The sequence below is a fragment of the Macrobrachium nipponense genome, chromosome 2, assembly GCF_015104395.2.
Source record: "Macrobrachium nipponense isolate FS-2020 chromosome 2, ASM1510439v2, whole genome shotgun sequence".
Classification (NCBI taxonomy): Eukaryota; Metazoa; Arthropoda; class Malacostraca; order Decapoda; family Palaemonidae; genus Macrobrachium; species Macrobrachium nipponense.
The window spans coordinates 96,235,363-96,258,987 of NC_087201.1; the positions used below are offsets into that span (position 1 = coordinate 96,235,363).

A 23,625-nucleotide genomic window follows, 5' to 3' on the forward strand; every position below is an offset into this window, starting at 1 on the left:
CACCCCTCTCTCTCCCTATTAGTGAGAGGAGTGTGTTGCTACTGAAAAGTATACTATACTCTAGATTATCTTTACAGTATGGCTGACCACCTCACCTGCATCTAGTCCGTTCCAGCTCATAATGGTACTCTCCTTCATACTGCACGTAGGTAAAGTAGAAAGAAAGAAGTAAAGAAGAAAGACCCGTCATCTCATTCATTCTACTTTCATACCTTCATCTTAGACTAGACACAAACTGCCCGCCAGGGGTACTGGATGAGCTATACCACTTGCTGGGCCGCCACCACTGGACCCAAGGAAAAAGTGTCCAAGGATCTATGGGCAACATCTTTTAAAGAAAAAGAAGTGAAAGTTGTTTGGCATTTCCAAATACCAGCTTTCAAAATTCTCTTCACAGACATATTCTTCTTGAATGCCAAAGAAGTGCTCAAGCCCCTGATGTCATGAGCTCTAGCCCTCTCTCAGCTATTTGACCTTCTGTCCTCTGTCATGTATGCATTCCTGATAGTTTCTCTCAGCCAAAACAATATTGAGTTCCTGGACACTTCCATCCAGTACTTACAAACAGCCTCCGGCACCCCGGGCTGGGATGCTTCGTCCTTCTTAAGTATGCTCTTAGTACTCTGACGGGACACAGAAGCATTTCTTCCTTGTCATTGTCTACAAATTCTGCCAGAGAAGGTATGAAAAAGGAGTCGAATCTGCCATCCACTACTGATGGGTTTTGAGTTTTGGCTACGAATTCTGGGACAAACTCGAATACCATAGACTTCCAACCTCTCGAATGCGTTACTACATATGACAGACCATGCAGTTCCCCAACCCTTTTGGTTGAGGCTAGGGCCAATAAGAAGACTGTCTTCAGGATCAAGCTCCTATCTGTGGACTGTCTTAATGGTTTGTAGGGGGGTTTTTATGAGACTACTCAGTACCATGGTCAAATCCCAATCTGGGGCTTTTAGTTCCTTCAGAGAACAGGACTGCTCAAAACTCTACATTAACATAGCCAACCCCCATGAAGACGAAATGTCCACACCTTCCATGCGTAGGACCGAGGCTAGAGCAGCCCTGTACCCCTTAACAACAGATACAGACATATGCCTTTCTGTCCTGAGATATATCAGAAAATCTGCTAACTGTTGAATAGTGGTTCCAAGTGGAGACAAGTTCCATCTACGACACCAATCACAGTATGCTGACCATTTTCCTTGGTAGACCGCTGCAGATGACCTTCTGATATTACATGCCCTCTGTGTTGCTGCTTTCTGAGAAAAGCCTCTTACTCGCAGGAGATACTTGACAATCTCCATCCTTGAAGTGATGGGGACTTCACCGACTGGTGGTACCTCTCCACGTGCGGCTGACATAGTAGGTTGTTCCACTGAGGTAACTTTCTCGGCATGGCTATTAGGAGTTCCAACAGATCTGGAAACCATTCTGCCCTCGGCCATAAAGGCGCTACCAGTCATTTTGAGGTTCTGAGGCCGCATTACCTTGTTCAGAACCTCACGGATTAGACAAAATGGAGGAAATGCGTAAACGTCCATATTGTCCCATGGTTGTTGTATCGCATCTTCTGCTACTGCCTCTACGTCTATGACTACTGAACAATACACTTCCAACATTTTGTTGTACCTGGTTGAGAATAGGTCTATGATCGGCCTTTCCCACAATATGAGCATTCTGTCCACTACCTGTTGATGCAAAGACCACTCCGTCCCCAGTATCTGATCCCTGCGGCTCAACTTGTCAGCCACTATGTTTCTTTTTCCTGAAATATATCTGGCCCTGATGTCTACTAAGTTCTCTACAGCCCATTGATGAAGTTGAACAGTCATCATGTGCAACTGCCAAGATATGAAGCCTCCTTGCTTTTTTACGTAAGCTACTACTGTGGTGTTGTCTGACATCAACACCACTGATTGCCCTTCACCCTCTCCCGGAATTCCTGAAGTGCCAGAAACGCTGCTTTTAACTTCAAGCCGTTGCTGAGAACAGCAAGAGGTCCGGAGAGGGTTGCTGAAGGGGAACTCCCACTGTCAAATTGTTGTCCTGCACCCACCACAGTAGGTCTTTCCTCACCTCTGTCGACAAGGGAATTTGCTCGTATGGGTGATCTAACGTTGGCGACCTAAACTCCTTCATCCTCCATTGCAGAGATCGAAAGTGTAGCCTCCCTTGTGGTACCATCTTCTCCAAGGAAGTTAGAATTCCCAGTACTACTTGCCACTGTCTTGATGGCTGTTTGTTTTTCCAGAAAGGCATTCACCACTTGTTTGCATTTCTCTACCTTCTGGTCTGCTGGGAACACTCTGGCTTTCACTGTGTCTATAATCATACCCAGATACACCAGCCGTTGACTTGGATCCAACTTCGACTTCTCCTGATTTATCACAATGCCTAGGTTGTGACAAAACTGCAGAAGGGTCACCCTGTCCTGAAGTAATTTTTCTCTGGACTTTGCTATCACCAGCCAGTCATCTAGGTATCTTATTAGCCTGATCCCCTGAGCATGCCCCCATGTCGACACGAGAGTGAATACACTTGTAAAAACTTACGGAGACGTTGTCAACCCAAAGCACAGGACTCTGAATTGGAAAACTTTCTCTGCAAGACTGAAGTGGAGAAATTTCCTGGAAGACTGATGGACTGGGATCTGAAAGTATGCATCCTTCAAGTCTATTGACAGCATGAAGTCCTTGACCCTGACTGCTTGTAGAACTGTCTGTGGGGTCTCCATCCTGAATCTGGTTTTTCTTATAAACAGATTCAATGTTGACAGATCTATTACTGTCCTCCAATCGCTGTTGGCTTTGGGGACAAGGAAAATGTGGCTGTAAAACCCCTTTGACAGAATCGATACTTGTTCCACAGCCCCTTTTTCCATCATCTTCACTTCCTCTTGCAGAATAAAATCCTTCTGAGGTTCCTGAGCAAAAGTGAGGTGCGGTAATGGTTGTTCTGTCAGGGGTGGGGTTACTTCGAACGGAATCAAATAACCGACTCTGAGCACATCCACCACCCACTGCTCTGCTCCAAATTCCTGCCACACCTTCCAGTGATTCGCCAGGCAACCCTGCACTGGTGTGGCTGAGTGATGAGAGGCGCCCATCCTATCGTCTTGAACCTCTCCCCCTATGCCTAATACCCATTCTTCTGTTGTTTCTATTGTGAAAGGGCCGATGAGCTAACTTCTTTGGGGAAGAGGGTCTTGTTGCTCTATTAGGGATGTTATGTCTCACTGGCTTCTTACGAGGTATTTGCTGATGCCTTACCTCAACAGGATTAACTAAACTTCCAGATGTTTTTCTAACTGCCTGCTGTACTAATCTGTCGTTAGTGTCCATCCTTATTCTATCTATAGGCTCTTCCAGTATGCCCTCTGGACACAGCAATTGAGACTCTAGGATATCCCCATTCCTCATTGCTAGCAGGGAATCCAAATCAACAGTGTGGCTTAATCTAGCCAAAGCTGCATCTTTCCTCATCAACAGGATATTTGCCCAAACATTGGCACTTAAATTTGTCAAGTACGCAATTGGTTTGGAATCTGATTGTAGCAATCTGATAAACACTGACTCATCCACTACTTTTCTCGTTACTTCTGAGGATGCAATTTTTGCCACTGCTGTTAACCACAGGTCTAACCAAGAAGCAGTCTGAAAGACAGAGGAAGCTGTTGCGCCCAAAGTAGCAGCCTTTTGACAAGTCATCGAAGGGCATTCCATCTTAACTTGATCCAAGGTTAATCTAGGTCTTAACCTTACCACAACTGGGTTAATTTGTCTAGATAGCAAAGGAACCATTGGTGTCATATAATATTTCCTATGTTTCATCAATGGGGGGAAAATAAACTTGAACGATCTATTCGATCTTAAGGATTTATCCCTTCCAGCAATCCGTGCATTTGTGTTCTAAAACAGACTCCGCATGACTTGAGCAAGGTAATTCATATGACACCTTCGTATCCTTTTTCAATCTGAACACCATGTCGATCCCCAGAGGAAGCATGCTGGAAGGTGTCTCCGTGCTCCCCGAAAGGTTATTGAATTGACGAATCAACCAATCACCTCTGCATACAAAGCCAGAAACTCCTGGTTTTTCCTTCCTCCAGTTCTGACGTATTGTATTCAGCCACAGGAGAAGCTAGCTAACTCCTATCAGCTGACAAATGTCCAGGTGCATCATGGCCATCCGAACCTACGACCGCGGCATCTTTGATCTCTGATGGCTGCCGACGGCTCGATCTCGAATAGTCAGTAGGAGAACGAGACAGCCTAACTCCTTCTCTGCTCGCAGATCTAGAGCGAGAACCCCGCCTATATCTCCAAGATGAAGGCTCTCTCGAAACCGAGCTAATCTCCTCTCTATCTCTATTAATATCGTCTCCAATGTCCGTCAGGGAATTCGGCCTTGATCTCTCATCAAGTCGAACAACGCCTTCCACCAGCGTATCAGAAAAGGTTACCAACTCTTTATCATACGACCTTTTAATGGGAGCTCTCTCATCCTTTCTCCGTATCTTAAAAGGTCTTACAGGCAAAACTGGTACCTGTTCTTTATTCCTTGTTGAACTCTTCCCACTCATCGTTGATTTTATCAACAGCAGTGAAGTCTCTCTTAGACTCTTTGTCGACTCTGCTGGCATCTCCAAGGCAGCTGCTATCCCAGCAACCGTTGATGCTTTCGTTCGTTCCGACGCCTGTAAACAACTTTGTCCGTTAGCGTTAAGCTTACCAGCCACTGTCTTCTTCACTTTGTTGCTGTCCGGGATGTGACAGTCCTGGCTCGAAGATGAAGAAGAATTCACTCTTCCCCTCTTGGCCCAAGGATCAGTCACAAAGTCCGTATCCTCCAACGCTTGACTGGTACACGCAGTAGTCATTGAACTTTGCGATGACGCCGAACTAGAGGAAGAAGACGAAGAAGACGACTAGTCACGTCTTTTCTTTTTGTCTTTCTTAACTATCTTCTCCTCTAGAGCTTGTAATTTCTTCATGACTGTGTGTACCAACGAGTCAGAAAGTGTATTTGGCTCAGGAGGCAACGAAGTAGATAGAGAAGCAGTAGGCTGTGACGTCATCGCATCTGCCATATCAGTGTGTGACGCAGGTTGTGACATCACCACTCTTGTAGGGAGAGACAGCAGCTGCTGCTGGCAGCCCTACATGTGCTGTAAAACTACCTCCAACGTTCTGCATCGCCGGAAACATTGATGTTGTTGCCGTGGCATTAGCCCCCATAAAGTGCAGGCCGGGGGATGAGGAACATTCAACGTTGTTGAACCCTGGTAGAATCGCAATGCCATATAATGAGACAGCAACCCCTCCAAGGTTGGTACGCCTGGTAGGCCTAACGCCGACCACGTTTTCCTTCTATTCTCTGCGCACTGGGAGCCGACACCTGGATCAAAGATGGCGATGCTCCCCCTCTCCCTGCTGGGAATGACGGAGCGTAATTATGCATAAAATTACCCAAAACCCCTCCTGGCGTTTCCAATAATGAATCGCTAGAAGAAACTGAAGGAGTATGGGAAATATCAAAAGCAGGCGACGAAATATATGGAGCAGTCTGGTGTATTGCTGATACAACAGAAGCTGACGACGATTGGTCATCCAAAGATGGCATTGTCTCCTTTCTTTTGTACTGGCCTTTCCCATAAAACTTCATCCACTGTTCCACCGACCAAATGTGACAAACTGAACAAGGATTAGTAATAGTACATACATTTTCTCTGCACCTTCTACATGTTGGATGTGGATCTGTAGACACCAAAGTTAAAAATCTTGAACAAGGAAACCCACTCAATCTAGGGCAAACTAAAACCGGCTTTAAAACAGATAGAAAGTAATCACGTCCTATCATAAAGGTGGTAGGAAAGTAACTGTCAGGTCACAGGATGCCGAGGGCATTCTGGGTACTACATACCCCGTGACCTGGTATAGATGCCAATAGTCCCTGGATCTTACAAGTTTATTTTTAATTCTACTGGTTTCCAGCTTGGCACTAGTATTATCCTAATGTCAAGACCTCAGGTTTGTTTCGTATATGAACAAACCGAGGTTTTTATGGTGTACACTTTCAAAGCTGTGAAAGTTTCAAGAGGTGAAAGATGGTGCCTTTACCTTATTAAGCAATACAACGGAAAAACCCTTGATACTGCTGTATTCATATCCATACCAAGATAGAGAGCTCTCTGGCTGAGAACCAGAGTGAACTTCGCCAGGTTTACTTATGCCTAGCTCCTGACAAAACTGAACGCAATCCCTGTCTTGAAGTAGTTTCTCCCTGAAGCTTGCCAAGACCAGACAGTCGTTGAGGTATCTCAACATGCAAATCCCCTGAGCATGAGCCCACATTGAGACTAGGCCAAAGACCCTTGTGAACACCTGAGGGGACATAGCCAATCCAAAGCAAAGGACTTGCTCTCCCAGACTGAAGCAAAGGAACTCCCTGGATGAAGGGTGGATTGGAATCTGAAAGTAAGCATCCTTCAAGTCTACTGACAGCAAGAAGTCGTTGTCTGTTGTCGCTACCAAACTTGTACGGGGCGTCTTCATCCTGAACCTTGTCTTCCTTACAAAGTGATTCAGTGTGGAAAGGTCGATCACTGGTCTTCAGTCACCTGTAGAATTCGGATCCAAGAAAATCAAACTGTAAAATCCTGGTGAAGGACAACACACTTCCCTCCCACTGCACCATTTCCAGCATCTTCAACACTTACTCCTGAAGAGAAAAGTGCTTCAGAGAACCGTGAGCACAGGTCAGTATTTGCAGAGACTAATGCAAAGCACAGTGAGTGGCTAAAATCAAATTCCACAGATCAACATGTGCCAGTCTGCTCTTCAGTTCTATGTATCCTTTAGCTCTGTCCTGCTATTTGAGGAACCAACATACATTTCTGGTAATAGATTAGACCTCACATTCACAGATGTTCCAGCTATTGTCAAGTCCAATGTCTGTGAATGTATAGGCACTTATGATCATTGCGCCATTGAGAGACATATGTTTGTCACTCAGTATCCTATTCTTAATTCCACCACGGTCTGGCTGAAATCTAGAGCCAATTCAGATTGCATTATTGAAACTTGCCAGGCACTTAATATTTCAGTTGCTATATTAGATCCTCATCCAAAGAAGTTAAAAGAAATGCTGATGGCTATTTTAATAGATACAGTAGAGACCCGGTTCACGACCGTATTAGAACTAGACATAATCGGATTTCACCACTAAATTTCCAATAAACTTTGTATCTGTTTTCAACCAAAAAACCAGTTTCCGACCCCCGACCATATGATGTTTGTAAACAAAACTGTTTCCGCCAGCCACCGCTAGTTGGCGTCATCCAGTGCTACCAAATGTAGCATAATTTCATGTTTTTTAGCATAATTTGACCCAAGAATTGGAGCTTAGCATAATTTTTTCCACACTTAGGGTTCTAGTACAATTTTAGAATGTATTTTCACTAAAATTTTAAATAAAATGCAGAAAATTCCTCAATTTCATACACAGCTATAGTGAATATATGTATCTTCATAGTGAAATTGCCTCAAAAGTAGCACTAACAAATGAGTTAATTGCTAAGTTTGAACCCAACTAAGGAATATTAAATTTTGTGAATATAAATAAATACCCACAGTGGCATCACATACAATCAGTAAAGTGTTATTAATGTTTTTTCTGCATGAGTAAAGAATTACTTTTTTTCCTTTTTTAAGTTTTATTTTTTTCAGTAGTTATCAAAATTTTAATTTTGTCTGAAGTGATTTTCACACAATTTTCAAGTATTTATTTATTGTGTATGTGATCTGTTAAAGAAAAATAGTGTTTCAGTGGCATGATAATGATCAAGTAATAAGTACTATGTTTTTCTTCTTGAGTAGAGACTGGTTTGTTTGTTTACCTTTTTTTTTAGTTTTAATTTTTCAGTAATTATCAGTAAATAACAAAATGTTATATTTGAAGTAATTTACACACATTTTCAAGTATTTATTAATTGTTTATGTGACCTGTTAAAGAAAAATGGTTCTGAGTGGCATGATAATGATGCAGTAATAAGTAAAATTTGTTGTTTTTCTTCACATTTGTATGTGTGATCTTCACACATTTGTCAAATAGTATAATAGTGATTGCATATCAAATAGTGTACTAGGGATTGCGTATGTGATCTATTAAAGAAAAATGTTGTTTTATTACGAGTTCCCTAACATGTAAAGATCATCAAATTTTAGTTATAATATTGTCTGTTCGTCACTTTGTATCATTTCACCTAACATATAAATGTTTTAAATTTCCATTACATCGTTGTTTTAGCTCAAATGTATTAGAAAAATGAGATAATGATAGATTAATAGCATAATTTTGGCACAAAATTGCACCATATTTGGCATAAATTCTTGCTTGGACCGACTAGCATAATTTAGCAAAACGGTTGGTTACACTGGTGACGCCACTCAGCATTGTTTAAAGTCCGCAACTAATGTTTACAAACATTCAAACATGTGTCGTGTCTTGTACACCTTGCGCGCATTTAGTTTGCTTTTTCGGTGGTATCAACTCTATACGCAGTTACCTTTTCATTCATCACGGGTCCCAACATTACTACTGGCTATCAATTAAAAACTTTTGCTATTGTTAATCTCTGAAATAATGGAAAAGTGTTTACATGGCATCTCGCGTTTTCCTTCTTCAAAATGTTTCCATCATTTCCAACTCCAAAATAAACCTTAAGTTTCGTCTATCCTCTCATCTGCATGAAAGTGATGAGCGAAAAAAAGATTTAATCAAGCGCCCTTGCTTGATTTTTTTTCAAGCGTAGACATATTCTAAAACCATGCTCACACTTGAGGCGCGCGTTTCAGTAGCAAATGCAATACGTATTTAAGTGAAGGCAATGTTACGTACGTAGGTTACATGTGCGGTTCGGTAGCGAATGCAATCTTTAAGCTTTGTTAAGCTTGCCGGTAAAGAAGAAGTTAGTCATAGCTTATATCAGAGAAGCCACTATGCTATATTAAGTGCGTAGTAATTAAGAAATAAAGAAGAATCTTTTATGTCGTACTGTAATACGTCAATGTTTACGTGTAAGATTTGGTAGTGAAACCAGTTACATACGTAACATGTTCGGTTCGGTAGCAACGCAATCTAAGCTTTTTAAGCGTGCCGGTAAAGAAGAGGTTAGCCTTAGCTTAACTCAGAATCCGCTACGGTATACATTAATTATAGAAATTAAGTAGATTCTTTTATGTCTACTGTAAAAATACGTCATTGTTTACGTGTGAGATTTGGTAGTGAAACCACTTTCACAACGTGTGCCGTTCGGTAGCGAACGCAATCTTAATCTTTGTTAAGCTTGCTGGTAAAGAGGAGGTTAGCCTTAGCTTAATCAGAGAAGCCGCTATGGTATAGAATAATTATAGAAATTAAGACGATTCTTTTGTCTACTGTAAAAAGACGTCAATGTTTACGTATGAGGTCTGAAGTGACACAGTTTACATATGCAACGCGTGCGCGGTAACGAACGCAATCTGTATGCTTCGTTTATAAGTGTCCTCGTGATATTAAACTCAATAGATGCTGGTACGTAATGGTATAGTAATTAAAGACATTAAGAAGATTCTTTTACTTATACGTACGTACGTATATATTTACCATGCAGTACCATAGTAATTGTCAAAGTCCAATAAGCTTGAAACCAGCCCTGATATTGGACAATTTGCCGTAAAAGACGCACCTTTTTTATAAGGACATTTATGAAACAAAATCGTTAGTATCATAACATTACATTTACTGAAAGATAATTTTCAAGCGATTTTGTATACAGTATTGCAGTCGACTCCGTAAAAGATTTACCATTAATTAATTTAGAATGTAAAAGTTTCTAGGCTTATAGCGAGATATGGTTTGTTTACTACCATAGTCCCGATATAAACCACCAGGGCTGCGCTATGGTTTGTTTACATCCTTAAATGCCGACTTACTGTAGGCCAATTTTTGCAAGTTTTTGATAAATATAAATTGGGTTTAATTTTAATAGTTTATTAATTTACTGTAATAATTAGACTTGCTTTTCAATGTTTTTATAATGTTAGCAACACGTTTTATGCCTACCCACTACACTACGTTCTACTTACTATTTACACTAGGTAGCCTATGGCGCTTGGCTTCACAATCGGTTGGACGCAGGCTAGATTTTCATACTATATCTTTTTAAATACATTTTATTATTTTATATATTTCAGTTTAAAACAACATGATATTTATTTAACTTTTAACTTATTTAGTTGTAATTTACATGTAATGTATTGTATAAAAAGGCAAGGTTAGGGTAATAAATGATGGTCAAGAACGGATTAATCCATTTTCAGTTATTTCTTATGGGAAAACTTGATTCAGTTCTCGAAATAATAGAATTTCGACGCTCCTTCTGGAACGAATTATCGTCGAGAACCGAGGCTCTACTGTATGTCTCTAGAAGGGTCAACAAAGTTAGGACAAATAACCTGCTAAGCTTGAAGATACATATGAACAAATAAACCAAATCCAACGCATGGAGACATAATTATTCAATGAAAATTACACCATTTTTGTTGCATTTTACTGTGGTGCAAATAGAAATTACCATACAGCAGAGATAACTTACAATAATTCCTTGAGGAGGAAACTTGAAGGAATTACTCAGCCTCATCAGTGGTGGACCAAATAGGCAATACTATCTATCTTTGTGTCCTGCTCGTCTTCTCTTCCACCACGACTACAGATGATGGTAGATTGGTTATTGGCCTTTAAAAAAATGCTGAACTCCTTCATCGAGCTTTTAAAGGTAAAAAATCAGCTGAGGATGTCCCTCTCCCTCATACTTGCCATCCTGAATCTCTTCTTCTAACATTTGCATTTTGCTCTAGGATATTAATTACAATGACTAAAAATGTCACATTAGTAAAATTAATAAATATTTTGAAAAAATGTGACAACAGAACATAAAAATTCGTGGCCAGACAACAATGGGATGATCGCTTATAAATAACAAAGAAAAAGGAAGGTGTGGTGCAAACAGTGTGGTATGCTGAGGCTGAAAAACAAACAGACCTCATAGATGAACACAGTTTGTGAACATGAGAAAGGATGAAGAAAAGTTGGTTAGAAATGCATTAGAACCAGGAAATCATGAAAAAAAGTGCCAGATGAAGGCCTACACAAGATGGAAATTCCATCAGATAGAAGAGAGAACTACATTGTTTGTAATCTTCACACACTCCTATATTTTTACCAACCATTTATTTCTCTTTTATGGGTAACAATATATCAAGCTAACTTTTAAATGAAATTACAGTAATTTTCATCTAATTTAAAAGTTAGCTTAATATATAGGGAGCATGATTAAGGTCATATTTAGTGTTCAAACTCTACAAGTAAGCATTTATTAGCATTTTTAGACGCAAAAATTTCACTTGCCCGAGAGGATCTGGAACCTAACCTCGCGTAAGTTCGGGGTTTTACTGTAGAGGAGACGTCCTATGAGGAGATACCCTATGATGACACAAGTTAAGTATACTACTCAAATGAGATGTCCTATGATGACAAGACACTGACCCAAGCACCCCAACTTTTCTTGACTAAGGAACCAACATGGTGACGTCCCTGAGCAACATAACGCAACGCAAAGGACAGGTCTTAATTCCTGCAGAGACAAGAACAACAAGGATATTGAGGCACAGCACCGGTCTGGTTATATATAGTTGGATATATAAAGCTAGGCTAAGTTACGAAGTGTACCCAACCTAACTTAACCAAATCCCAAACTCTTGCAGAACGAGAAAATCATAACCTTTTAAAGAAAAAAACACGATTATGGCTGAGACATTGTCTTTGCTGTGGTACAGTATTTATAGGAGTATTTCAAATTTTTGACCTAGGAAGTGTTTATATGTACACAGTAAGTTAAACATCAGGCAGATTTATGGTAGACTAGCAAAGACTGGAACAGGATATATCCTGTTACCTGTATTTTCTTCCTCTTTGATATATTTTTTATTCCTCTAGTGAGATATTTATGTACATGTACTCTCAATCATCATCATCATCATTATTACTATGAACTCCAGTGAAGTAGCCACCCTATTTGTCAGTTCTTATTATTATCTTTTTTTTGTCTCAAAGTCATCCTATTCAACTGGGTGATTTTTACATTGTGGGGTTCCAGGTTGCATCCTGCCTCCTTGGGACTCCATCACTTCCCTCAGTGTGTGTGCTGTTTCTAATAGCACACTCTTCTGCATGAATCTTGGAGCTACTTTAGTATCTAATTATTCCAGGTTCCTTTTCAGGGATCTTGGGATTGTGCCTAGTGTTCCTATAATTATGGACATATCCTATATCCTTCTTATTTCTATTTTCAGGTCTTGATACTTTTAATTTTTCCTTTCTTTCTCATCTCCTCTGGTGTCCCATAATATTTTGACATCAATGAGTGATACTTTCTTGGTTATTTCCTTCTATTTTGTTCTTTAGACATATCTGGTTCTTAGGGCTTGGTGTTGTGCCACTGTTAGCATTTCTTCTGTTTCCTTTTTGAGGTCTCCTTTCAGTAGCCATTGCCATGTTTCATTGCTAGCCAGTTCTTTAGTCTGTCTTAAGTACTGTCCGTGCATTGGTTTGCTGTGCCATTCCTCTGTTCTATTTTTCATTCTCCGGTCTCTATATTCTTGGGTCTTCATCTACTTTTATCAGTCCTTCTTCCCATACATTCCTTAGCCACTCATCTTTACTGGTTTTCATTATTATTATTATTATTATTATTATTATTATTATTATTATTATTATTATTATTATTATTACGAGGAACTTGAACCAGATTCTCATAGGGCTTATACAAACTATTTGTTCTTACAGAAGGTAAAATCTGGAGTGCATAGTAAAAGTAAAGAAACTGGACAGCTGAACTGAAGACTAAATGAAATGGGTGGATAAGTAAAAGCAGAAAAAATGCAGCTTTGGGAAAAAAGATCACTGCAAAAAAAATACTAATAAAAAACCTTAGTACCATTCACAGTGTGCCACACAAGGCCCACTGTAAGCAGTACTACATCAGGGAGAAGTTAAAAAATGCCTTAGGGGAAAATATAAGACTTAAGATAAATAAGGGAAGATTTTCTTACATCAGTAGAAAGACGATGTTCACTGCCAGAGTCCTCAAAATCCATTTCCTGATCATTTTGCAACTCGGTAAAATACAGACGATCTTGGGTGAGCAAAAAAAAGTGAGGCTGCCATGCTGATGAATCAACTGGATTTTTCAGAAATACTTTTGCACTCTTTATACTAAGTTTGCCGAGTTCCATTTCTCCTCCAACTGCAAAATTTAATTCATACAAAATAATTGGACAGCACAACAACTGAAGGAATCATTTAGCTTTGATAATATTTTTTATTCCTCACAATTCATACCTAACAGTGAATATAACTTTATAGCTAATTATCTTAAATAAATTATAAAGTATTTCAACCAACTTATTATAACATTAAAACATGGGAAATGGATCTCACGTTCATCTATATTTGCTGCCAAGGGTGTGGCTTCATCAGTTCCTTCTGGCAGCTTCTTATGTTTTAAGATGATCTTACCCTTGAGTTGTTCAGGCGATGGCATTGCCTAGAAAGAAAATTGGAAATTGAAGATTTAATTTCTGCACAAATAATAATAATATGTACTTTAACTTTTCTGTTTTGTCAAATTTCATAACTTTGTCCTTACTAACTTTCACTTTCAATTTCCAGTGCTTTTAATATTTTTTCCATGCATTTCCGTGGAGAAATGACAGCCCAGACCAAAACTTCCACAGACAGCTATTTTCATCACTCACTGTGAGCAGAACACTATGCATTCAACTAAACGTGAAAAGCACTAGAAAGAATTTTTTAGATTTTTTATATGTTCATGTTATCCATTTTTCACTGAACTATTTCTTTTTAAAATTGGCAAACCTTGAAGTTTGCCCAATTAGAGGGTGAGGTTACTATATACAGGCAGTCCGCAGCTTACAACAGGTGGGCTTACAACGTTCTGAGTTTGCAATGTTTTTCAATTATATTCATCAGACATTATTTCTAGGCTTACTACATGTTCTAGGGCTATGATGCCGATCTGACAGAAGAAATATAACTCCAAAAAGGCAAAATACAGTATATACTTGAGTAATATTCAACTGCATGTAATGTTCAACCCCATTTTTACTGCATATAATAGGACTTTAGCATATATCCCTTATAATGTTGAGTTTTGATTCTGGCAATATGCCTAGCCTATGTTAGCAGTTGCTACTGTAGCCTAGTCTAGCATTCTGACAGCTAAACCTAATTAGCTAAAAGCTTAGAATATGCCAATAAAATGTATAAACAATCAGTATGTACTCATTTCAAATTATTAATTAACCCTTAAACGCCGAAGCAGTAAAAATCAAAACGTCTCCCGAATGCCGGAGCCGGTTTTGAGTGAGTGCGGAAGCGGAAAAAATATTTTTTTCAAAAAATCACGGCGCGCTTAGTTTTGAAGATTAAGAGTTCATTTTTGGCAGCTTTTTTTGTCATTGCCTGAAGTTTAGTATGCAACCATCAGAAATGAAAAATAATATCATTATCATATGTAAATAATGCAATATATGGTAGCGAAAAAAAAAAATTCATACATAATTGTATTAAAATCATGCTGTGCAAAAAACAGTAAAAGCTAACGAGTTTATTTTTTTTCGTTGCATTGTACACTAAATTGCAATCATTTTGATATATAATACATTGTAAAACGATAAAAGCAACACGGAAAATATTATCACAAAATAATGCATGAATTCGTAATGCGCGGACATAAACCAATATTTTTTTCAAAAATTCACCATAAATCTAAATATTGTCTTAGAGACTTCCAATTTCTTTCAAAATGAAGACAAATGATTGAATATTACTATACTGTAAGAGTTTTAGCTTACAAATGCAGTTTTTGACCATATCTGACGAGTTAAAGTTGACTGTATGTCGATTTATATATATATATATTTTTTATATGCAATTATTTTGGAAATAAGAAAAGCTACAACCTTCAAATATGTTTTGTTTTATTCTACATGAAATTGCGCACATTTTCATATATAAAACTCTATGAAATGCCTAATATGAAACGGAGCAAATATTCCGAGAATGGGACGTACGCATTTCGGAAATTTGTGGCGGAAAATCCGCACGCGGAGGGAAGGAAAGTTTTTTTTTTTTAAATTCACCATAAATCTAAATATTGTGCTAGAGACTTCGAATTTGTTTCAAGATGAAGATAAATGACTGAATATTAATAGACTGTAAGAGTTTTGGCTTACAATTGCGTTTTTCGACCATTTCGGTAGAGTCAAAGTTGACCGAACGTGGTTTTTTTCTATTTATCGTGATTTATATGCAAATATTTCAAAAATGAGAAAAGCTACAACCTTCCCATTATTTTGTTTTATTGTAATTAATACATGAAATTGCGCACATTTTCCATATAAAAATAAAATAACTTTTATGTAATGGTGCTAATTTTAAACAATGGTGCAAACCATTACCACAATCGCACATATGATTTTTTTCGGAAGTTACCACGCGGACGTAAAGAAAATGTTATTTTTTTCATAAATTCACCATAAATCGAAATATTGTGCTAGAGACTTCCAATTTGTTGCAAAATGAAAGTAAATGCTTGAATATTACTAGAATATAAGCGTTGTAGCTTACAATTGTGTTTTTCGACCATTTCTGTAGACCCAAAGTTGACCGAAGGTTGAAAATTTGTCACATCATTTTTTATATGAAAATATTTCGAAATTGATAAAAGCTACAACCATGTGTTGTTTTTAGTTGTATTGTGCATGAAATTGCACACATTTCCATATATAAAACTTTATGTAATGGCTAATTTTAAAATGGTGCAAACATTACCACAATCGCATGTATGATTTTTTTCGGAAGAGTTACCGCGCGGACGTAAGGAAGTTTTTTCATAAATTCCCCATAAATCGAAATATTGTGCTAGAAACTTTCAATTAGTTGCAAAATTAAGGTAAGTGATTGAATATTACTAAAATATAAGAGTTTTAGCTTACAATTGCTTTTTTTGACCATTTCGGTAGAGTCAAAGTTGACCGAAGTTTGAAATTTTGGCACTTATCGTTATTTATATAAAAATATCTCAAAACTGATAAAAGCTACAATCATGAGTATTTTTTTTGTTGCATTCTACATAGAAATGCGCACATTTTCATATATAATACTTCATGTAACGGCTAATTTAAAATGGTACAAAAATTATGTCAAAGTGACGAAATAATTTCCGAGATGTGTCACAGATACTTTTTAGTGCGGCAAGAAAGAAATTTGTGCTTGCGCGCCTGCGTAACAATTGTAAACAAAACAACACCTCGATCCGTGAACTCCCAGCATCCCCCAAGGCGCGTAATTCAAAAGTTTTCGGCTGGTAGGCCTATAAGTATTTTTCCGCGAATTTAAAAAAAAAAATTTTTTTGAGTCGATGTATGGTACGTCCATTCGGCATTCGGGCGACATTTTGACTTGACGTTTAATACGTCCATTCGGCATTTAAGGGTTAACCATTAACTATAATCAACAAACAAACAAACACCAAAAAAACTTCCAACCTTTTGTTTACATACATGGTTTCATCAACACTACCGAGTAGCGAACGATCGCCAAGCAACCACTGTTACCTAGCCCACAGTATGGTAATCATAAATTTTCATTATCTCTCTTCAACTACTGAAAGTACCAAACAGTATAACCAATCATTTCTATTCTTTATTCTACCTTTACCTAATGGAGATACTGACAGCTATAATGAAACATATAATGGCATTATAACACAAGAAGAATTCTTGAAAATATTTGCTGGCTTCAATGAGAGCAGTCTTTGATAAATTTTATATTTTATGATTTTTAATTCACAATTTTTTTTTTCATTAAATGTATTACATGACTGTTTTTCAATTTACAGCATCCTTTTACCAAAAGAATAAAAAAAATACATTATTCTTTGTAAATCGTCAATGAAGAAGTTATCAGCTAACAAAATACAAATGGCAGCAGCTAATAGATACTTTAAGTTCAGGAAATGAAGGTAGGCTGCACTTATTATAGCCTAGAACAGCCGTAAATTAAAAACACAACAATAATAGATTCTCAGATAAGTAAAACAACATTAATAGTTACTGTCATGGTTATTACACAAAAATAAAAGTTTGTCGACTTCTGTGGAAACATATGCTGCTTTGTTGACTTTGTTGTCAGGATATCCAAAGAATGTGGTAGGCTTAGCCTAGTCCCTAAAGTTTGTAATGTCTGTTGTTGGGAAATCCAAAGCTTAGGCTTAGCCTAGTGCCAAACTCTTGCACATTTCTAAAACTAGCCCATACCACATGTAATGTTCAGTCCCAATATTTTAGGCCATAAACTTGGTCTTTAAATATCAAACTTTACAAGAGTATATACATTAAACAGTATTTGAAGGTTTTTTGACGAAAAACACAATAAAAATACAGTTAACATAGTTTTCAATAGACACCTAAAGCATTCAAAGTAAGGTTTTCTTAGGATTTTTGTTGATTTTCGAAAATTTTTTGGCTTACGCCAATTTTCAGTTTATGACGCATCTCAAGAACGGAACCCCCGTTGTAAATAGGGGACTGCCTGTATATAGCCCGGATGGCGATGTTTTCATCAAAGAAACTGTTACAAATTAATGTGTAGCCATACCCAGGTCTAAATCTACAATGAGATTGTCATTCTAGATACCCTCAAGGTCAATGGCCAACTAGACCTTATTCCAGATTGAGACACCAATGTTCCCAACAGATAAATCTACAACCAGTGAGGGTTCTCTCCTCTAGATACCAGCAATACCCATATACAGGCAGTCCCCAGTAATCGGCGGACTCAGCTAAGACACTTGACACTTGTCTAGCCCCATAAAATCTGTGATTTATCGGTTACCAGCGCCATAAGGCACTGATAGTACTTATGGTGCCATAACGCTCTGATAATAGTTATGGCACTATAACATACCTAACAAAGGCGCCAAAAGAAGAACAAGTAATATAGTAATAGACAAGAAGATGTACTGGATTCAGTTTATTTGCTTTCTGCCATCTGAAATAAAAAAATTGAACAATAGGACAAAAAATCGTGAAAATTAAAATAATATTTAGGGCTAACAAGAATATACTGAATCCAGGATATGTATTTTGTCTTATTGCAATACTTGTACAGTGGAACCCCCGTATTTGCGTTCCCTGGATTCACGGACTCACGCATTCGCAGATTTCTCTTTGGAACATTTCCCCCCCATTATTCAGGGAAAATTCACCTATTTCCGGTGTTATTCTTAACGAAATATTCACAATTTTTTTTTCCTTATCAGTTTCATCATAAAATGCACTTTTTGTGATAAAACTATTAAAAAAACCAGGTATAAAAATTTTTAGTTGGTTTTTCTTTGAGTTTTAACTAGCAAAATAGGTGGTTTTAAGCATTTATATAGGGGTTCCAACTATTCGTGGGTTCTGACTATTCGCGAAGGGTCTGGTTAGCATCCCCTGCGAATACGAGGGGACCACTGTACCTCTATTCTTGGTACTTTTTGGTATGGGTAATAAGACTTATGGACCACCCTATAAATTCTTATGCACCCATCCTCAAGAAAATCCCTTTGCTTAGTTTGGGGAAGCAGAGCATCTCCAGTTATGCCAGTTCCTTAGTCTCCATATCAATTGGGATCAGTCTGACCAACAACTGACAAGAAGGGTAACTTATTACAGCTGGATATAAACTCGGTGAGAATTCTTGTTTGCCTATCAAAAGACAGGATGAACCCTAACAGTCCAGGCTAATATACGCTAATGAATACACCCATGACAGGGCTACATTTAAGGATGGTCAATTTAAAATAAAAACTAAAAAAACTCATAAATGGAAAGAGGAAGATATATATATTCACATGGTATAAAAAAAATCTAACCTTCCATGGAAAGTTGTTGGTAAATATTTCCCACCCCTTTCGAGCCTCTTCTCCTTATGACAGTCGTAAAAAATACACTAATTTTACAAGTTATAAGCGTTCTTTCTAATTTTTTTATTTTGTCAAATTAAAATTACAGCTCAAACAATATCATAAAAGATAAAAAATAACTGGGAAAAAATTCCTAGCATATTTATTTTTAAATATTTACAATGCATCCTTGGATGGGAATTTGCGACTACATTCCCCCTTGCCACGTTGAGCAACTCTGAGGGCTTCTCAGCTCACTCACACTCATATAGCGTGCTCTGAAGAGTTGCCAAGAGTGATATATGGAACTAGAAATATTTTTCCCACAAAATTCGTTCAAACTGTAGGGGGCAAAATCTTGACCATATAGGTACGATATCAGTCCACTGCCCTGAAGCTATATGTAGTCGTATACTACACACAATATCTGAGCTGTGGGGGTTAAGAGATTAGTCTCCTTGCTTAAAGGTACTCTACTGCCAAGAAGTAGCAAATTCTCTGTCACTTAGTACCCTCAATAAGCTGGTCCCTCAACCAATTATGGTCAGCCATAACTTAGTTATCTAATTCTATCTGCCAAATGTATGAAGAGACCTCAGACAGTGACTGCAAGTCTCTCATGGTAGGTGTTCTACTGGGTTCCCCACTACTTAGGTTGTGTTCTTCCAGGATGATTCAACTCAAGGTCAGGGGCCCAATTTCTCAATCTAAATGTATTCAGAGATAGTTTGTACAAGATGAGGAAAAACAAACTTCTTGGAAATAAAAGCAATTCTTCTGGGACTTTGTGCTTTCAAGTGCAAAGTTGCAGGATAGACAGTGGCTTACATTTGGTATTTAGGACACAAAATCAAAAGTTCTCTATCACCAGGCCATCAAATCTTCCTATGAGAAAAGAACAGTAATGTTTCAATTATTCTGAGGTTTCCCACAGAGAGAAGCAAGTGGTTCTAGTCTCAAAAGGAAAGACTAGGTTCTACCTCATCATGGTCTCTACCCAGACATATGCAGGGCTCTCTGGCAGCATTGGGACACTACTCTGGTGTACATTTTGCAACAAATACAAATCCCCAACATATTGCTCTACTTTACTGGGCCTGGTGGCCTTCAGAGAAGATAGAATGCTTCGCTCTTAGACTTCCCGCTTGGATTGATCAGCTCATTATTCTGCACAACCCTAGAATCCTAGAGGTGCATGTCCACGTCTACCTCGTGGCTTTCACTAATAACTGCCATTGTTTCTGACAAAACCTGTACATCTATGGAAAATCCACTGACCATTGAATGCAGGCAATTTTAAAAACTGGGTTTGTATGAAGAATTTTTTTTTTTTAACTATACATTTCAGGGGATAGTTTAACCAGACAACCAAAGCTGAATTTCTTGTAATGTAAACATTAGATATCTACATACATTCCAGTTCTCCAAACTGCGTGCATGATACAAAACTTACAAGCTAATCATACTTTATAAATACAGAAAAATTATAAACTCTAGGGATTCAGGTGCAACCAATTGCAGAACACATTAAACTTAAAGCTTTAGAATTCAATAAATACAGTACTTGACAAGATATTAGGATGCTTAGCATCAAGCGGCCTAATATCTTGTCGAATTTTGAAGGAACGGAAAAATTGGGAAGATATTTTGTCGGTGCATTAGGCTGCCTACTTCACATAAAGAAAGGGATGGAGCTTGGACACTGACAAGGAGGGTGCGCTCAGTCACTTGCTTGGAGTTTTAATAAGCGGCTGTATTTATTTTTTGGTCAGCACTCCTATCGCAATTTTTGCCTACTACCTATCACTTTATTGCCCCCCTTGACCTTAATATGGGCCAAGACGGTGATTTGAGTCAACAGATAACAGAAGAAATATGTGCACTGAAGCAATTTGACCTTAAAACAAAGCAGATCAGCTGGGTGTGAGCAGGCATTCAGTTCGACACTGAGTTGCCAGATTTAATGAAGGTGGCAACCATGAGATTCTGTCTCAGAAAAAGCACCCTGGTATTCCTAAATAGACCTCTCATCAAAGTTTGACTGTTCTGAAGTGTCAATTACTTTCTAGTTGACGCTTGAGAACAGTCAAACTTTGATCAAAAGTCTTCTTAGGAATACCAGGGTGCTTTTTCTGAGACGGAATCTCATGGTTTTCTTCAAGTCTGGCAACCCAGTGTCGAACTGAATGCCTCCTTGCACCCAGCTGATCCAATATCTGCTCGTTTTAAGGCCAGATTGCTTCAATGACATATCTCTGCTATTATCTGTTGACTCAAATCACCGTCTTGGCCAATATTTGACAGATTAACAGTGAAGGCCCTTATTAACTATCTATTGAATGATAACAAAGAATATTAAGGTCACAGGGGGCAAAAAAGTTATATGTAGTAAGCAAAAATTGAGGTGATAGCGCTGACTAAAAAGTATATACAGCCACTTATCAATCATCCAAGCATGTGACTGAGTGCTCTCCTTGTCAGTGTCCAAGCTCCACCCCTTTCTTTTGTGCTGTAGGTAGCCTAATGCACTGATGAAATTTCTTCCCAACTTTTCTGTTCCTTCAAAATTCGACAAGATATTAGGCATAATATCTTGTCGAGTACTGTACTACATACTGTGAATGCTTTAAAAAACAAAGCTACAAATCTAATGAGTACAAAATTAAACTTATTACAACCATGTCAACAAAGTTACTTGTGCTTACAGTTTCATTACTATCTAAGGGTGCAGTAAGAAGAGCACTTCCAAAAACCTCACGGAAACGCCGTGCCATTTCCTGCTGTTGGGGAAGACTGCAGTGGTCTTCTATTGACAAGATAACTGGATATCTGTAATAATTTTAAAAATCAAAGTATTATGATGCTGTGATCAAACAGTCAAAAAGCAGTATATGAACACTTTTATAGTCAAATAAATTATTTGGATACTTACCTAAAGTTAAAGGTAGCTTATATCTTTTTGACATTAGGTGCAATTGACAATCAATATAAGCAAAAAGTAACACTTGACTGTCCCACAAGGACTGCCTCTGTATTCGCCTCTTTCCCCACTATGTGGCATTGGAATGCTTACATTCTTGTCAGGATACTTCATGACCACCCACCAAAATGTCAGGAAGCTGGGTGGGTTTTCACTTTATATTAAAATATCAGGAAGTTGGGTGGGTTTTCACTTTAGCAGTTTGTGAGTATCCAAATAATTAATTTTATCATAAAAAATTGTCATTATTTGGAATGACTCTTACCTACTGTTAAAGTTAGCTGACTACCACACTGAATGAGGATGGTGGATTAGTGCAGCCACAGAAACAAATGTTTAGCCAAACAAAATAAAAGCTTTTATTAGATGAAGAAGCACTAAAATAGGGATTTTGACAAAGGAAAAATCTATTTCTGGGGGAAGACCTGTGTCGCTCGGTAAAATGTCCCTGTAGCACACATTTCTAGGTATAAATAGATGCTAAATATACCAGAGAAAAAGCTAAATGGAATGCTGAAGTTACTACCTTCAGCTCGCTCACCCATAGGGTGTCGGTATAAACACAAGGGTAAGTGGAAGCCACTACCACAGAAATTTTGCTAAGTAGAAGACTCCTCTCAAAACCCATCTCTAGGAGGTGCTGTTACAATGACTACTTAACATCTACCTTCCGCTCGCTACTACTACAACTCCCACCCGAAGGCTTCATTCCTGAATTACGCACCCAAGCTTGGGCCAGCTAAAGGGTGTGGATCAGAAGAGAGGGATGGGTTCACCGGGCGACACATGTCTTCCCCCAGAGATAGATTTTTTCTTTGTCAAAATCCCTTTTCTGGGTTTCGAACTGTGTTGGCCGGTGAAATAGTATCAGAGAATTGGCCATACAAGCTTGGTAATCACAAAATTTAATAGATACATAAGGAAAAATATATATAAAATTTTCTCTTAAAATTAAGTTTTAATACCCAATGTAAGAATAACAAGTTACAAATGGTAAAAAAGGGGATCAAATATGACAAAATCCATACTATCCTGGTAAAAAAAACGGGTAAGGAATACAAAATCAACAAATATGAACTATGTACATGTCCGGGAGTAGGTTGATAAGCAAACCAGCCCGGAACCTAAGGGGGAGAGGTAGGGATTACAAGCGAGGCAGGTAGGAAAGAGTGAGTATCAAAGGAAGTTTAATAGCAGAATAAATGAATAGGAAATAGAGTTATAAGACTAGGCCCTATCAGGGGAGACAATGCTCCCTGCAGCCACTGCCGAAAATTTAAGAGCCTCTTAAATTCTTTAGACAGTGGCGTTTAAATACTGTCGTGGATTTCCAACCCATATATTTTTTAAGATCCTCGAAGTTCATATTGTGATAATAATTAATTGAGGTAGCCACTGCCCAGATATCATGGACGTGAGGGACTGAATCCGGATTGGCTTGTTTAATAAAATAAAGAATTTGTTGCCTGATTCCTTTTAAGGAAATGGTTCTGCCTTTTTCTCTAATAAAAAGAGGACCTGAAGACTTTTCAGAGGTTCTGCCCAAATAAGATTTTAATGTGACAAT

At 38.2% G+C, this 23,625-nt stretch overlaps 1 protein-coding gene across 1 annotated transcript in view; it reads right to left on the reverse strand.

The window, feature by feature from the left end:
• The window catches only part of LOC135220808 (1-phosphatidylinositol 4,5-bisphosphate phosphodiesterase gamma-1-like), a 511,068-nt gene that overhangs the window by 233,482 nt on the left and 253,961 nt on the right, over window positions 1-23,625 (reverse strand). Inside the window, exon 12 of the mRNA XM_064258319.1 lies at window positions 13,158-13,240. Within this exon, the coding sequence (XP_064114389.1) occupies window positions 13,158-13,240 (83 nt within the window). The remainder of the gene's footprint in view (window positions 1-13,157; window positions 13,241-23,625) is intronic.